Source organism: Calonectris borealis, chromosome 14 (assembly GCF_964195595.1).
Source record: "Calonectris borealis chromosome 14, bCalBor7.hap1.2, whole genome shotgun sequence".
NCBI classification, from domain to species: Eukaryota; Metazoa; Chordata; class Aves; order Procellariiformes; family Procellariidae; genus Calonectris; species Calonectris borealis.
The window spans coordinates 17,456,839-17,474,664 of NC_134325.1; the positions used below are offsets into that span (position 1 = coordinate 17,456,839).

Genomic DNA, 17,826 nt, shown 5'->3' on the forward strand with positions numbered 1-17,826 from the left:
AGCCTTACTTTCAGGAGAAATTAGAAAGTGCATGGTTTCTGAATTAAAAAAATTATTGCTTTGTTTTTTTCTTAACCTAAGAAATAAAAACTCCTGTTTGTGTGGAATAAGTGAAATAAATTTTGCTAAGAGTACAATGGTTTGTATGCTTGTAATACTATAAAAATTGGGTTATGTAATAATCAAATATATGCCAGTTCATTTAAGCAAACCAAAATAAAAATAACGAAAACTGAACTTTTCTTTGGATATTTGTTTCTGGAAAAATCTCTTTTTATGATTATTAAATGGACATTTTTCTTGCATTCAAAGGATTCCTCTCACACGGCTTGTATGCACCTCTCGCTTCTACTGACCTTTATTTAGTTCTTGTACAAAAATTCTCTGATCAGTGTATTTTTGTTTGGATTTTAAGGAGCTCTTTATGAGCACTGATATAAAACTACAAATACTTGGAAAACAATTGGTGCTGACTTGTTAGGGTATTAGAATTTATTATGAAAATAAGTTGTTTGTTTGGGTTTTTTTCCTCCTCAGAGTTACTTAATTGGATGGGAAGAATTTTGGAAAAATAAATGGCTGATGGCTTATATACTGACATTAATTGTTTCTCTTTCTGATTGGATTGTATCACTGAGTTTTTTCTGCACAGAGGTAAGAATTGCTTTCTGCAGAAACAATCAGCAACTTAGTTGTGGAGAGTGGTAAAGGAGAAGAACCTGCAAAGGGATAGTCAGCAGGGCCTATGTGATATATTGGAGAATTAAGGTGGGAGAGCGAGGTGGTTCATTTTTGGTCTTGGATAGCTGGATAATACGCTGAAACACAGAAGATGTTTGGTGTAATATAGCTTCTCAAGGGATTCTGTTTGATTCTTAATATAAGATGCGAGTTCGTCGGTAAAATTAAATAAAGCTTTGTTGTTACATTCTGTCAACATTCAAAGAGTGCAGAGAAAACTCTGGTTGCATAGCACTAATTTTGTCATACAGTTGGAGAGTTATGTTCTTAACTTGATTCAGTGGCGGAGTCTATGTAGTGATATCTAAGTAAAAGGTAATTGTACAGTTTAACAACTGCTTTTGAAGATGAAGCTGTGTTGTGTTCAAAACAATTGCATCTTGAGAGGAATGTCAGTTTTGTGAAATGGTTCTAAAAGTGTCCTCCTTTACGTAATAATGCAATCTCCCAATTGGTTTTCTCTGCCATGACATAAATCTGCATGAAATTAGTTGTTGTTCACTTACAATCATCATAAAGAAAATACTAATATGGTAAAAATGCTGGGATGTAAATGAGACAGAGGTCTTGAATTTTGCTTCTTGTTTAAGTTCTTATGTCAAAGCCATTATCTGTTGCCTTCAGATAACTTTCAAACCTATTTCAAATTATTGTCTGTATTAGTCAGGATTAGGTTGGATGCAGTTGCTGCTACTAGTAAACCCACAGTTTGGTTGTTCATGCTTCAGTGGTCATGGCTGACCACTGGTCATCACTGCTGACCAGGATGTGATGTAGTATCAACGAGATGATCTTAAAATGCTGAAAGAACATGTCACTTAAGCTTATAAGCATCAAACTATAAGAAAAATGCGTATGGCCTTTTCATATTCAAGCCAAATAAATGTAACGCGGCTGAAAGAAGTTAATTATCTAGGATGAAGATTGTGCTTACAACATGGGGAATGTGTCTTGGAAAGAAGTGATAGTAAAATCTTTAGGTGTGACAGTGGACAAGTAGTTTGAACAGGAGCCTCCCATACAAACCAGTGGCAGAAAGAGCAGTTTAACTGCTGGGATGTATGAACAAGAGAATAGCGAGCAAGAAAGTGATTTTTTTTTTGCTGTTATGTGTGGCCCTGAGAAGACTAATCCTAAAATGCAGGGTGCTGAAATACTTGAAGTAGCTGATAAGTCACAGAAATAACTTCAAGGCTGGCAAGTGTCTTGAATATAAGAATCAAACAGTTTGATTGCTTTAGTGTATATTAAGGAAAATAAAGGCAATTGCCTGTTTGAGGCTTGTCAGAGGCAGAAATTGCTGAGTAATAAGCAGGCCCTTTAATTATAAAAAGAAAGGCTGAAAATCAAAATCAAGCACTTATTTTCAAAATGTGTATCTGTTTTTAGTGAAAGTAGCTCACTATTAATTCTCTTCTTGAAATGGACCTTGGCAGAAAATATGAAAAAGCCATCTCTTGACCTGCTTGTTATGTCTACCGAGCAGTAAAGTTAGATTGTTTATAATTAGTGGCCTGATGAGGCTATTGAAATGTCAGTGTGCATTTTTAAAGCAATCTCTCATTCTTTTAACGAGGCACCCGTAAGCATAAAATCTCTTTTGTGTGTTTTGTGACTTAGCGGGACAGATTTAGCTTCTGAGCACAGCCTTTTTATGTTACACTGTTAACTTTGTTGATACGTGTATTGGTGTTTTTTGACAAACTTGTATTAAAAATATTTGTGGTGCTAGTCTTATGGGAACTCAGTGTCTGATCTGTTGGTTTTTTCAGGGTGTGAGAATAAGAAGAATTCTTCGTCCTTTCTTTCTCCTTCAGAATTCTTCTATGATGAAGAAAACATTAAAAAGTATCAACAGCACATTGCCTGAAATGGCAAGGTAGGTAATAGCTAAGAAAACGTCTTTTCACAGCACGTATGTGGTTACCTTAGTATTCTGGCATGTGACATCCGAGTAGCTTCCTTCTTGACGGTCTAGCTAAGTGGTTGCTGAGATCAGGTAGCAATGAATGGAGGTTGTGTTAACTTTTTGATTCCTTTAGTCTGTAAAATTTCTCTAGAATGCATGTGATGTGACTCTGTATGTGACACGGAGGTTTTTTGATGCTAGTTGAGTGGGGTTGTTTAATTCTGTATATGTTACATGCAGCCCTTTTGTAAGGGAAGAACTGAGGCATCATCTGGGCAAAGGTCTATGCCTTGGTTTCTCCAAGGTAGCCTCTCAGAGGTATGGGTAGACACACATGTACTTGTCTTCCAGTCATGAGTGCCATTCAACAAGATACCTCTTTCTTTACATCTTCAGAGTGCTTTACTTCAGCTTTTTCATTTCTAAATGGTTTTAGCAGTATATGTATTACATTTTACTGTCATTAGAAATGTTGAACTGGAAATCTAACTGGTGAAATTCTAACCAGACAGAATTGTAACCAGATGCTTTTTGAATGGGATCTCTTCCTGCGACGTGGGTCGTGTATGTGTACAGCGTATATTTTAGTATTTTTAACTAACAAGTCCCAGGAGAATCAAAGGTGTATGCAAGCTAAGATATTGTGTTCTGATCGGAGGGTATAAATATGGTCCTAACTTTAGAAAAACAAGTGTTAGAATCTCATTGACCTCAAAGCTTGTTGTGATTCTTATTCTGAATCAAAACTTAGATAATCTTCTGTTATCTCCATATAGCTTCTTAATCATACCCCTGGTTTTCTTTATGTGATATCCTTTTGCATTTTTAGCAGAGCATATTAAGAATAAGATAAAGTTGGTATTAATGTGTATGATATGTTTTCTTTCAAACAGTGTTGTTCTACTATTAGCTGTTCATCTGTCTCTCTTTACCATGTTTGCCATGCTGCTGTTTGCTCGAACAAAGGTAATCAATTATATTTATGCTTTGGTAGGTCGTGGTGGGTTTTTTTGACTTTACTCACATAGCTGCTGCATGTCTAGTTTTATAACCAAACTGGTGAAACTTGTTTCCCCTGAAAAGGTCATGTTACCTTGTCAAACTTACTGGGATGAGTTTAAAGTCCATTAGAGAGATTTAACGTGTGCATAGTATCCATGTATAGTGCTGTTAATGTAAGTGTGCATTAGAGGCCCCTCAGAGTAGCATTAGAATCTCTTCATCCTTTAGTGAAGATTTTTTTTCCAGACTGTGCTTTGTTTCTTAAGTGATAACATTCCTTCCTACTCCACAACTGAAATCTTTCACTGTTGCTGTAAGCTGTGGCATATTATTTTATTAGTCTAGCTCCACTACTCAGAGCGAAGTTAGATGATTCCATTCTAAAAAAATGTGGTTGACATCTTTATGGTCCTGCATATTGCCGGTATTGATGCGATTATCACAGGTGAGAAAGTTGAAGTCTGTTTATACAAGAGGCTTCCTTATACAATTCTCCAATATGATCCTTTGAGTTAGTTTCTTTGCTTTTGTTGAAACCTTCTATGCTGTCCTGTGTCCAAAGCTCTTAATCTTGTCATTTTTTGTTTATATTGTCACTCATTTCCTTTCTCTTTTCCTTATTTAGCTGTTTGCTAAGTTTAGTTTCTTCTATGTTTTCTTAACTTCCAATACTGGTATCCCTGGCCATGCCTTGGTAGGTTTTTGCCTGCATTTCTCCAATGTTTTGGTTTCTGATCTCTTTGCTTTTTCCTCTGTTTTTTCTCTTCCTACATCCAAAAAGCAAATTTGAAATTTTATGGTTAAAATCACTTTTGTGTTCCAGTGCTCTTGGTATGTTCCCTCTCTCCTAAACTTCCCGTATCTTAATGTATCAAACTCAGATTTTTTTTTTTGTCCTTACTTTTTAAGGCCTTCCATAAATGTGTTCCTGTCAGCAGAGATTTGTTGCGTACTTCTCCCACTAATTTTAGTCCTTTCCTTAATCTCAGTTTTGCACCTTTATTCCTACTGCAATTTGCACTTGAGCCTGCCTCTAGTCTTCCTTATGATCGGCAAATTCCTTGAGTTCCCATGTTATAGAATTTCTGGAATTAGCAGCAGAGCTCGATATTTTTCCCCTTTGTTTAGTTGCATGCTGTATCTTTGTATTATCTCTGTATGTCACATCTAATTTCAGTTATGAGCTTTCCCACCAGATGGGAGTATAACTTATATACCTGAACCAGTCAATTTTGTATGCATTTAGGTGAAAAATTAGCAGTCTTCCTTTTTTGATTTGCTGGTCTAATACCCATGCAAAGTAAATGTATCTAACAAGGCAAAGTACTGAAAGTAAGTTGTAAAAATAAATTTAGTAATGAAATTCATGCCTCTAGACTTTTGCATTGTCTTGTGTATGTCCTCTAGAGGTACATTTTTCCCGTCTTTGCAGCAGATTCAAGGGCTGTTTGTTCTGTACTGCATGATTCATTTGTATTGTTTGCACTCTGCATCTTTTTTAGCTGTCTCTACTTGAACTTGGGGGCGGGGGGGAAATAAATGTGGATGATCCAAGATCAGCCTCCTGGTGTGTTTTTGCTGAACATTCTGATACCATCAGAGATTTAGCAGATTGTCTGATGTTTCCGCTGAGTCACAAAATAATTTTAGTTGCCAAAGTATTTGCAAATATTTTTTGGGTGCTGTAGCACTGATCTCTTTTTTTTGTTTTGTTTGTTTTGTTTTGTTCCCCCAAGATGTTTAAGCTCTAATTGATGTTTCACTGATACTGTACATAGCATTTTGAATCTTCATCTTTTCAAAATAGAACAGTTGCATGTTTTCCACCTGCCCAACAACTTCTGTAATGTGCACTAATGCTGGTTATAGCATATTGCTTTATATTGTGTGCCCTTATTTATGTAAATATTTATTTCCCCTAAAATAAGGTGAGGTCTATCCTTGCAATAATTCTTTAAGTAGATCTTCATGTACGTTGTTGAAAAGAGACCTGAAACTTGTCTGGCTGTGTTCTGTGTAGATCTTGCTGTAATTAAACAGAAGACCCTGAGTACGTAAGGGGATAACTGGAGAAAGGGGAAAACTTCTGTTCCATGTAGTGGTAGTAACTTTTGTGCAAATAACTAATTCAGAGGATGTTAAGTTTTCTATTTGGAAGTCAAAGGGGAAGTGAGAGACACATTTAATGCTCAGTGAGTATGCTAGTAGAGCTGTAGGCATTTGGGAGGAGCTCATAATCTGTAGGCAAGGATCTTTTGTAACATGGTAGTTACTGAGGCAGCTCTTCATTACTGAGGAGGCTGCGGGGTCACCCGGTGTTGCCATCCTTGTTTTGTTTCTGTTCTTCAGTATAGACAAAATCTATTTTAATATTGTCCTCAAATTGTATTATACTTTTGGACAAGTCCTGGAGCGTAGTCCTAGAATATACAATTCAGGGTGATTAGGTTTCCATCTATGCTGAGGTACAGCATTCTGTATCAACAAAGCAAGTAGCTTCTACTCTGCAAGTTGAGACTGAAGATGGTATTAATCTGTTTGTGATTTTTTTTTTTTAAATAAAATCATGTTTAGGGAATCCTTTTAGCTCCAATACACTAATATGTCTTGCAGGCTAAGAGATGATGCTTTTTATATCAATCAAGAGTTGCTTCAGATTCCTATATTGTCTGTTCGTGACACTATTGTTTTTCCTGGGTCTGAGGCGTTAGCTAGACGTAACTTCTGTGTTAAGCCTCCTGTGTCTGTCTTAGCTTGCTGTTCTTCTTTATGTTTTTTAATGGCCGTTAATAAGTGAAGTGATTGCACTGTATTCCTACACATTGTCCTAGTGCTTGTCTCATGCTTTTTTCAAGGGGTAGATTTGATTGTGTGTGTCAGAAATGGATTATTGACTGATTTTTTTTTTTTTTTTCCCCCTTCTTTTCTCTTTCTCTAATTTTTTCCTCCCTCCCTTTGACTAGGATGGCCAGCAGGATAAGGAGTGGGTGGGGTATTTCCGGAATTTGCCAGATTCACTGACATCACTGCTGGTACTGCTAACTACTGCAAATAATCCTGATGGTGAGCAATCTTTCAGAAATAACTCATCTCTCTTTTCAAAGAATGAGAGTAAGATTATCTTCAGGCTACTATAACCATTGTTTCAGCTGATAGTTCTTAGTACAGCCAGAGGAAGGTTATGTGAAGATTTTTCATGCCGTTAGTAACTTGATTCTTGCCTTTCCTTTGGTGTAATTATATATGCATCTCTGAAGTGGAGCCATATAAGAGCTTTTACCAATTGCCAAAGATTGAGAGGCCTCCAGTTTTCATCTTAAGCATTAAATTCTTATTTCCTTTTTTGTTAAATCTGACACAGTGATGATTCCTGCATATTCTAAGAATCGAGCATACTCAATCTTCTTCATACTCTTCACTGTATTAGGTAAGTTACTTCTTGTCTTCAGTAATTTAAATGCACTTTAACTTTGACACTTGTGCGTACCAGCTACAGAGTGTTTTATTTTCTAGGAAGGTTTAATCATAAATTTCTCCTTTTTTGTGTTTCTTCCAATTACTCTGTAGTATCTTGCAAGATAATTTTCATGGAAGGCACTTATGAATGATTTGGTTTTTTTCAGTAACATATAGGGAAATGGATACATTACAGTATATTCAAACATTAAAAACATTTTAGAAATCAAACACAAGAAAACTAATCCTTTTAAAATTTTACATCTGACTTACTAAATACATTGAAACTTCTTTGAGAAACAGAAATATATTTCAGTAATTCCCACTGCCTCTTTTTCTCCAATAGGCAACTTGTTTCTGATGAACTTGCTTACAGCAATAATATACAACCAGTTTCGAGGATACCTTCTTGTGAGTAAAGCATTTCTAATTTCTGTGTTCTACCATAACTGTAATACCCAAGTATTAAAAGTTTCAGCTGGGTATTAAAGCAGTATGCCCATCCTGGTTGTAGATACGCTTTTAAAATACTAAAGGTTCTTTGATAGATAGATAGATATTTTTCCCCTTTATATGCTGTTGTAGCTTGATTCTCTTCCATGACAAAATTACCTGCATGTATACTTCCATGTATACTGTGGATCTGCAACTTTGACTATTATAGGGGAAAAAAAATCAAACTATTATAAAACTGAACAAGGGCAAGTGAACAAGTAACTTAAACTTAGTCTCTGTGAAGAAAACCTGCTGTACTATTTAAATAGCTATTGTTGCAAATCCTAGCACTTAATTTCTCTGAGTAGCACAGCATTAGAAGCCTTCAATAAAAAAGAATTGCTGACTAAAACATCTTCCAGTTTGGTATTTTTCACTTAGTCCTTACCATGGTGGGTGGGTGTGATGTTAGAATGATTAGGGCAGTCTGCTGCCTGTAAAAGATGGACTTCAGCCTTGTGATTGACTTGCACCAGAAGAAGTTGCCAGTAGGTATAGCAGTTATTCTTGGTAGTATTCAGTCTCAAATAAAAAGAACCTGTGCTAACCCTCCATGCAATGCCAGTCATCCGTGTAATACTATAATGTGCTTCTGGAAGATGCCTGATTATATGTGATTCTCTCCATTTTTGCGGAATGTGAATCTGATGTGTAGTGTAATGACCTCTTTTGACTCAGGTGTCTATATTAGAGAAGTAAAAGCTGATAAAGTAAGTGTACTTTTGCATGTTGTTCAAGGAGTGTGCAATCTGTGACGACGATTAAACTCATCACTAAAAGTTCTTTCTCCTTTATTAACAACCGGTTGTTTAGTCTCTAACTGGGAGCGTAGTCTGGAATCCCTTAACAGGAAAGAGTGTAATTGCTTTTGTTTTCTGTATGAGATAGTGCAGTTGAACAATCTGGGAGGAATTGTAATGAGCTGAGGCAAGAGTATTTTAGAAAGCAGGGACAACATAAATCAAGTGAAAGATCATCTCAGTTACTTCCAATAAGATGTACTTCATCCAAGAGGTTAAATTTTCTTTCCTATTGCTATTCCAAAAAGAAGTAACTGACTGGATAGACGGTAGAAGGAAGAGGCTGCATGGGTGCAGCTGCAGATCTCCAGAAGTGGGTTTGTCTCCAGCAATGAATACAGAACATCCAAGATGCACCACAGTTACTTAGCAGTTAACACACATAGTAGATTAGTAGAAGTAACACAGTGCTAGGCTAAGTATTAATGATTATCACACTGATGGCACGCAACTGAATCTTTGGCCAGGCAGTCATCAGTCAAAAAGGGGAACTGTCAGTCTCTTGCTCCTCAGAATAGGCTGAGTCTTGATCTTGCTGAGGTGCTATCAAACTGTTTGAGATTTTTCTTTGAGCTTTGTAACTTCCATGGTGCAATTTTTCTTTTGGGTCTTAGTTCTTCAACAGTTTCACTTCCACCTGTGTCTTTTACTTTCTTCTTGCCTATTTTATAAAACTTCACAGCTCAACAGCAATGTTTTTGGTAAAGCTGAGTCAAGGTAGTGCTATGGAAAAGCACTGGACTCTGACAGCTAAACCTCTGGGCTGTAAGTTAAGCTTTTTTGCTTTTGTGCCAGTACGGTGATGGCCTCTGTAGCTTGGAATGAACAGCAATTCCTGCTTGTGTACGTTCCAACTGGTCTTTTCTCATGCCCATAGCTTCCTTCAGGTTTGGTGGCAGGGGAAACTCGGTGACTTTGACTTTGGTTGTGATTTCCCCTTTACTTACATAGTCTTATAGTTCCTTCAGCCCTTCAGAGGAGGAGCGGAGTTGGGGGCTTAGGGGGAAAAGTGAAATAACAGCTGCTCTAGTAGACCTCCAGAGGGAAGTAAAGTTTGTTGGATAGTAAGACTTAGGCAATATTATACAGACGAATGCCCCCACTCTCTTGTGGGAGAGGGGTGTTTAAACGTAATATGTGCAAAGAGGAATTTTTGTAATCCTGTCTTCCTGCTCTGTTTCTTCCCTTCTTTCTCCATTTTCCTCTTTCCCATGTGAGAGCATGCCATAATCTGTCTCCCAATAAAATAGCTGAGTTTGAAAGTGATTACTATGAAAAAAATGACGCATGAAAAACTGTGGCTCTGGCTTTCTTCTTTTTCGCAAGAAGCTGGATTTGGACAGCTGTCTAACTCTTCTCTTTGCACAGCAGTATGAATTTTTGTGAATATTCGAGCTTTGCTGTTGCCATTGTCTCCTGAACAGGCATGTGCCTATGCAATCCAGAATTAAAAATAAACCATGACCTGGATGTTTACTTGAACTCCAGAGACTTGTTTGCTTGCTTCCTTCCTTCTCGTACATGGAGTTCTTGAAGGGACCGAGGCCTAGGGAAGTCTCTTGTTCCGATCTCTAATCACAAATCTGGGGTGTGGGACAGGATCTGACCATAGGATATCGTGCTGCATGAGGAGCTGGGTAGCCCTGATCTTCCCCAACTCCTTCTGGTAGGAATGGGCTTCACTGATTTAAGCCTATGACTCTTTGTAGTATTCCTTTTAAAATGTGGAGTGTCTGTCTGGTTGGACCTAGTATCTGGATAACTAGATTAGTAGCTAATGACGGCGACTTTGGTGGTGAGAGAAAGAAAACACTATCTTGCCTTCCTGAAAAATTATTTTAGTTGAACAGATAGGGGCCTTTTTGAGGCTTGGAGTAGGTTCTGTCTAAGGGCTGGTCTTATTTGTATCACCTAGTTGGATTTCCTTTAAACAAGTGTAAGTAAATTGTCTCCTCTGTGGTGTTTTGACTGTCCAGAAATCGGTTCAGTCCTCCCTCTTCAGGAGGCGACTGGGAATCCGGGCTGCGTTTGAAGTGCTTTCTTCCCTGAAAGAGACTCCTGCTAATACACAACAGTAAGTGAAGAATGTTGAAACAGTCGATTACCTAGGAGAGCAGATTTCTGATCGTCTTGTTTTGTTTAGTGTATTTACTGAGGATTCCTTCTTGAAAAATGGCAGTTTGTTGCTCATCTCTTTTATTTTTTCTTTAACTGGATGTTTGTAATATGCTGTTTGGGACTCTTATGGGGTCTGTTTCCTTTTTATTTCTACTTATAATTTTATCTGCTTTTCAAAAAAAGAAAGAGGCAGGAATGCATTTGGAACAGCTATTTTTGCCATCAAGACAGCTATTTGTTTCAGGGCCCATTCTATTTTCTTTTAAATAGGTCATATGTCAGCGTTGGGGCCTTACTACGAGTGCTGCTGAAAGTTGAAATGGATTCTCGCTGCAAGCAAGCCATCATGAGAGTAAGAACTATATTTTCTTAGTCTTTATTTGGTGGCTATCAAATCCTGTGATGGGACAGAGGGCTGAAATTGCCTTAATCACACCATTGATCTAGGAGTAGTGGCTTTCAGCTCAGCTTTCTTTATGCTGCGTTCTTTAAGAGTGTGAACAGAGGCCCAGCTCAGTGTCTGTTTATGTTTTGGTCTTCAGAACACAAACAGTCTCTAGGCAATGATTTCACCTTAAGGTTGCTACTTCTTTGGTTGGTGTGATGAGGAATGCATTCACATGTAGAGATGTGTAGAGTAATGAAAACTCTAGTTTTGCAGAGCTGATTTTTTCATTTGCTTTACTTTTTCTCTGGAAGTAAAGCATTTCTCACTGTGGTCTAGAGCTGCCGACTATAGCAGCTTCCCTCTACCATTTGAAAATGTCTTTTTTTCCATTGGATTTTAGCTGTGCTGCCCCCTCTAGATATTAATTCTTGTATCAGGCTACAGGGAGAGTGGTTTTGCCTAGCTAAAGACTTAATTAATGTTGCAGTTCATGCCACAATTTTCAGAGATAAGAGAAATTATTTAGCTCTAATAGGAAATGTGGAGGTTATTGGTGTGGATTCAGAAAAATTATCTTTAGATAATGTTGCTTTTTAAAAACAACACTGCAGCAGGATTTGGAAATCCATACTGTAAGATCTTCTGCCAAAAGGAGGTGACAATTCAGAGCTGATGGTTATAGCATCAGCAGTTGGCTGGCTCCAATGTGAAGGTTGGAAGTGGAATGAAGAGGTATATGTGTATTACTTCCCGTTGTCTGGGATAGGGCTTGTGTAAACAGACTTGCCTGAAAAGAAACACCCTGCTCTGTAATTATGCTAAGCTGTCCATTGCATTGTTAGTTAGGTATGCAAATCCAAGTTTTAGTTTTTCTTGTTGCTGGTGGGTTTTTTCCACTTCTTTTGTTGCTACAGTTGCAGTTAGTGTTTAGCATGCTATGGAAGTGTCTTCATCATGTTACAATTTGTAAAATAATTCCATCCTTCCAGGTAGTAACTTCTGCAGAACAGTGGTAACTGACACAGTATCTTCATTCCTTGGATCATAACATAATAATTGCAATATTAGATGAAACTAAAAATTCAAGTATTTCAAAAGAGCATGCTCCTTCTTAAGCAGCATGTGATCCCAGAGAGGGAAAATAGAAGAGGCGAGGCAAATGCCACAGTCATGTGGCACTTTTGTGTTAAAGCAAAGCAATATTGAAGCTCACTCTAATACCTTGGTGTAGGTTGTATTACATCTCTATTCCTAGACTTTTAAGACTGTCTGAGGGTGTTGGCACTGTTTGAAGATGCACGTATTGCAGGTGTTGATCTGAATGTTTCTCTTTCCTGTGAAGTCACTCAAAATGTGCTCCTGTGACCAGCTGTCAGCTGCCCAGTTTCAGAAGCTCTTTGAAGAACTAGACAAAGATGCCATTAAGCAAGTATGTACCTGACAATCATTTATAAAGTGTCATAAGTTGAGTGTGGTCTTGCGCAAAAATAAGTGGTAGTGTTCTGCTATAAAGCTTATAAACTAACTTCACAACTTGTTGAACGTGGGGCATGATCAAGTGTCATTATTTTTTCAGTTGTTCGTGGCTTACTCTTGCAGTCACAAATGGCATTGATTTGGGGGCTTTTACAGCATTAGTTTGGGATTGCCAGGTAGTGTTAAATATACAAAATGCATGGTCACTTATTCTGTCAACATTTTTAAGCAACTTGGCCAGACAAAATAGATGAGGCTTTGTGTGTATATTTTGTTTAATAGGAAGATTCATTACAAGGAATAGGCGTTAGACTTATAACTAGGCTTTCTGAAAAGTGCTGTGGAGAAAGGAGTACCTCTGTAGTAGATTGTTTTTGATGAAATGCGAGGGATTTGTCTTGTCATGACAGTCCTATATTAAAGCAATGCATCTCCACTGTATATTAGTCTTTGCAGGGTAACACTTAAATATACTCAGGCAAAGTCTTCTCTCCAGTCCCTCAATGAAGAATACAATGTGGATTCTTTAAGTGTTCAGATGAAGATGGGCAGAAAGCAGTCTTCTCCACTTGGAAAAAAAAAAAAAAGGAAAAAAAAATCAAACTTTTCAAGGGTTAGGAAATGTTCTTTTTTATGTTTGCTTGTAACTAAGACTGCTGAATTTTTTTAGGGGAGATTACATGCTGGGAAATGGGGAAGGAATGTATACAATTAGTAGCTTGGTGTTTAGTTTACCTGCTTGGGCATTGGAGAGAGGTTGGATTATCTTCCTCTGCCATTATCTTGTGTTGTGCCATAATTTTCAACCCATTTGCTAATCAGAAATGATCTCTTGCTGATAATAGCCAGAGCTTGAAAACACCTTCCTACTGAAATGTCAAAATTAGCATGTGGCCTTGAAGTTTTGCTTTGAAAATGTCTGTTTCTTAAATCTGAGATTGGGTGTGTTTTTCCTGCGTCATTATTAAAATGCTTATGCTTTGTGTCTCAGCAAATCCTTTGTGTTCTTTTCAGCATCCTCCCAGTCCAGAGTACCAATCCCATTTTATGCAGAAAATGCAGTTTGCCTTTGGCCATCCCTACTTTGGCTACTTGGGGAATGTTGTAGCCCTTGCAAACATTGTTTCTATCTGTGTAAGTAAAAGCTTTTCGGTGGGTTTTTTTTTGTAGTTTTTTTTTTCCCCCCTGCTACAAACTTCAGTTCTGTTTTTGTTCTTTAGTCTCTGTTCTGATAACCACTTTTTGTAGCAAATGTCCATGTTTAGCATGCTTTAGTCATGCAAAGTCTTAGGAGAGAATACCTGCAGTTAAAAAATATATTCTGAGCTGCTTGAAAAGGTCTGTACAAAGCATAAAAGATTGTGTTTTGTTCTTGTGCTTAAAGACCTGTTTTATTCAGCAGTAAAGCACTGGATTAATAAAATATTTCTTGTTGTTTAAGGTGGTTTTGGTGATGGATGCGGATAAGCAGCCATCTGAAAGAGATGACTTCTTCCTGGGGGTAAGGTGCAACAGTATTCCTACAGTTGTTACTGTTTCCCTGAGGTGTCAATAATTCTAATAATTATTTTTATTTTGGGGGGTGAAGGCTATCAACTGCTTCTTCATCCTATACTATCTGCTGGAAATGCTGCTGAAAATCTTAGCAATGGGCTTGAAAAGATACTTGTCATACCCAAGCAATAGATTTGATGGACTTCTGACTGTAATTTTGCTGGTAAGCTTTTTGTTAACTTCTGTATTCCTGGATTTGTTGACTAGGATGATTAGGAACTGCAAGAGCTAGTGGAATTGCTTTTTATTCAACGCTAATATGGTGAGTTAAATAGCATGAGCCAGTGTTGTGGTTTTTAGTGGCTTGAACGTTTTGGTGGCAAATGATTCTCTTAGGGTCTCCTGTCTGGAGGAAGGCTTTTTTAAATTGTTGGAAAAGGTGAGCTTTCTTACAAGCAGCCTTCTTAATGTTACTTGGAAACATTCAGCTCTTGGAGTAATTATATAAGGAATTCTTTTACATAGCTAAAAACCACTTTGCTTTTTGGAATAAAAAAAAAAGTGTGGCACAAATTATTATCACTATTTGGTAAAAGCCTGAAACCCATACGGCAGATGAGGCCAAATTCACAGGTCATGTAATTCATTGTGTATCCTTACGTGTCACCATTGGATTATGTGTGTACATTGGATTCATTTGGGGAATACCTAGGCGAATATGACAATTTCAGAGCTTTGAAGTGAGTTAAATTAGTGGCTTAACGCTCTTGAAAATGTTTCCTGTCAAGAAAGTTACATAATTTTTGAAACTCAGAATTACTAAGTAAGGTTTTGACTTTTTTCCTTCCCTAACTAAAGATTTTAGAGATTGCAACTTTTGCTGTGTATGGATTTCCTCATCCTGGTTGGTATGTAATCTCCGTGAACTGTTGCACTTTGTTCGGTGTCTGGGGCGGGTTACATGCATTCATACATGCTTATGTCATTACGCTATGATTGTCAGCCCAGTCCATAATTTACCAAACCTAGTAGAATTTTTCACCCTTGTAGTCACTAGAGGCCATGTAATATGGATAAGTGAAAGAAAATTATTAATTTTTTTTATAAAATTTGGACTTCTGTTTAGCCATTCTGAGAAGGATGCATTTTTATTACTTGTAATCTGATGTAAACTAGTATCTTAGCAGACCTACACTTACTAAAGGTGCAGGAAGGAGTTTGGTACAACATATACAACCAGCTACTAACCTAGTATGTTTCAGTATCAGGTTGTCCATAAGCCCAATTATATGAATTCCTAAACAGCTGGCGAAGCCCCTTCAACCCTGTATGTAGATTAAAGTCTGAGTTTTGTTTTGTGCTGTAAAATTTGGTAGAAAAATTCGCATGGACTTAAGCTATTTTTCTATACTGGAATAGCAAGCAATTGTATTTTGATTTTTCTTAAGTTCAGGCAGTTCTTGGATAACTATCTCGATCTTTATTTTGTTATCAAAAGCATAAAAATCATTGTTTCATCTCTTAAAATTTGAAAACTGCCACCACAACAAAAGAGGAAAGCAAAAGACTTTCTGAATCTTACTTTTGGGGTGATTTATAACACACTCTGATACTTTGTTTCTTTACACAAGCTCATTTTGAAGACTTTGGCTTTCCCTAATTTTTCAGGATATATGTTATGTTGCAGTCAAGAAGTTATCTTAACTTACACTAGTATCTGTAAAGAGACCTAATAGATGTTACAGCTAGAAATGTGTTTATTTTTTAACACTTCTTGCACCCCTATCACTCAAAAGCAATAGTTGCCATAATGATATTAATTGCTAACAATCTAATGGCATTAACTATTGATCTAACCTATAATTGATTATATTTGGGTTTGATTTTTGCCCCTTGATTCTTGAATGTAGACAATTGTTTGGACTACAATAGTATCTTGAAGTACCAGTAATACTTGTTAGAACTTTGTGTCAGTCACTGCAAACAGATTATAACCCAGGTGAGTCATTCTGAGTCCTGATGCTGCTTATGGTGTGTGCTGTTGGTAATTGCTTAGTCTGTAGATGTAACATCTTCAGGATAGGATAAGATGTGACTATTGTTCTAGAACATAAATTCTATACAATGTTGCCTTAAATAATTTATTTTATTATTAGAGTTGAATATATAGGTGATTCAAAACATGACTTAGCATCTGTGTTACCAAGGAGTTTTTCATTAACCCCTTTCGTCCCCCACTACCTGCTCATCTTTTCAACAAAGAACCGTGCAGCATGCCGATGTAAAAGTCAGCTAAAACTCAGGCTGAGATCTGAAGTGTATGTGTATCACCTGTGGCGTACGCATATAGGGAAGAAGGTTGGCAAGACAGTCTGTTAGCTTAGTACTTTCTTTGAAGCCTAACTTCAGCCAAGCAGACCCTGAAGGATTAATGCACATCTTTATGCAAGTTCTTGAAGTATCTCGCTATAACTATTTTTGTTTGGCTGTGTTTTCTGAAAGGATCCACTTTGGTCCCTCCTTCCCCCGCCCCCCCCAGAAGGAAGGCCACTTACCCGGGTATTTTAGTACAAACGTGCACTTTAAAGAGCACTATATGCATATTTCAGAGCCCAGGCTAAATGGATCACTTCCTTCATCAGTTATTAGAGTTTACTGTAGCTGCGATTCCTGCTGAGTAAATTAATGTACTTCCTTTTACAGTTTATAGATTTTTATATAGGATAATTCAGGCTGGAAGGGACCTTAGGAGGTCTCTAGTCCAGCCTCCTGCTCAAAGCAAGGCTGGACTAAGTTACTCAAAGCTTTATCCAGTTGGGACTTGAAAGCCTCTAATGATGGAGACTTGTTTCTCTGGGTAATCTGTCCTCATGGTTGACAAGTTCTTACTTTATCTAGTGTGAGCCTCCACTGTTTCAGCTTACGCCTACTGTCCCTTGCCCTCCAACTATGCACCACCAAACAGCCTTGCTTCTGTCTTCGTGAGGACTACTTCGTAAGTATTAGAAGGCTGTTGCTAGATCCTCCTGAAGCAGTGTTCTCCAGGCTGAACAAGCCCAGGTCCTGCAGCTTCTAGTTGTAGGGCAAGTGCATCAGCCCCTGACTGTCTTGTTGGCTCTCTGCTGATCTTTCTGCAGTTTGTACCTTTCTTGTATTGGGGATTCCAAAACTGGATGCAGTGTTTTAGTCAGTTATAGGTTGTAAAGATGATTACATGAGGAAATAAAACTCCTTCCCCCCCCCTCCCCCCATTTTTTAATATGCCATGGATGTTAACCAAAAGTTGTGGGGAATTTACTGTTACCTGCAGCCCAGTAGATTTAACTGTGTCTTTCTGTCATGGGCTGTTTCTCTGACTTGTTATTTTCTTCCATCTTTCCTAGGAGACCCGAGTTCATGGGCTTGTTATCCCTGTGGGATATGGTGCGACTGGTGAACATGTTAATTGTGTTCAGGTTCCTGCGGATTATTCCTAATATGAAGGTGCTTATTTATTCGTCCACACTGCTGATTTCTTTGTTGGTCAAAATACAAATTTTGTCAAAGCCTTTTAGAATAACATGTAGTAGATTGCAATTCTCTTGCACCTGAGTGGGATTATAACTCAGCTCTGACTGTCCAGACTATTGCACAGCACCTCACAAACTCATTGTCTCTTTAGATGGTTTTCTCCGTTGAGGTGGCAGGGAAGTTCTGTTGATGTCAGGGCAATTGATGCTGGTATTCTAAAGTAGGCAATTGCATCCAGAAACACTTGTGCAGTGCTTCAATCTTAACTAGATGAGTGGATAAGGTATCCTTGAAGAACTTGGTACTGAGGAAGTGATTTCACTACATACTGCCAGACATACAAAGGATTATTTGGAATGAATCCCTCTTTCTACTTTCCAAGTATGGGTATTTCCACCAGGGTACCTGTACTTGAATCTGAAATCACTTTGAGTTGT

At 37.7% G+C, this 17,826-nt stretch overlaps 1 protein-coding gene across 1 annotated transcript in view; it reads left to right on the forward strand.

Moving 5' to 3' along the window:
• TPCN2 (two pore segment channel 2) overlaps positions 1-17,826 on the forward strand; it is a 34,267-nt gene that overhangs the window by 4,791 nt on the left and 11,650 nt on the right. The window contains exons 5-18 of the mRNA XM_075163320.1: positions 538-654; positions 2,514-2,620; positions 3,544-3,616; positions 6,616-6,715; positions 7,014-7,079; positions 7,455-7,519; positions 10,380-10,477; positions 10,792-10,873; positions 12,252-12,338; positions 13,400-13,519; positions 13,827-13,886; positions 13,974-14,102; positions 14,738-14,787; positions 17,263-17,362. Coding sequence (XP_075019421.1) covers positions 538-654; positions 2,514-2,620; positions 3,544-3,616; positions 6,616-6,715; positions 7,014-7,079; positions 7,455-7,519; positions 10,380-10,477; positions 10,792-10,873; positions 12,252-12,338; positions 13,400-13,519; positions 13,827-13,886; positions 13,974-14,102; positions 14,738-14,787; positions 17,263-17,362 — 1,254 coding nt within the window. The remainder of the gene's footprint in view (positions 1-537; positions 655-2,513; positions 2,621-3,543; positions 3,617-6,615; positions 6,716-7,013; positions 7,080-7,454; positions 7,520-10,379; positions 10,478-10,791; positions 10,874-12,251; positions 12,339-13,399; positions 13,520-13,826; positions 13,887-13,973; positions 14,103-14,737; positions 14,788-17,262; positions 17,363-17,826) is intronic.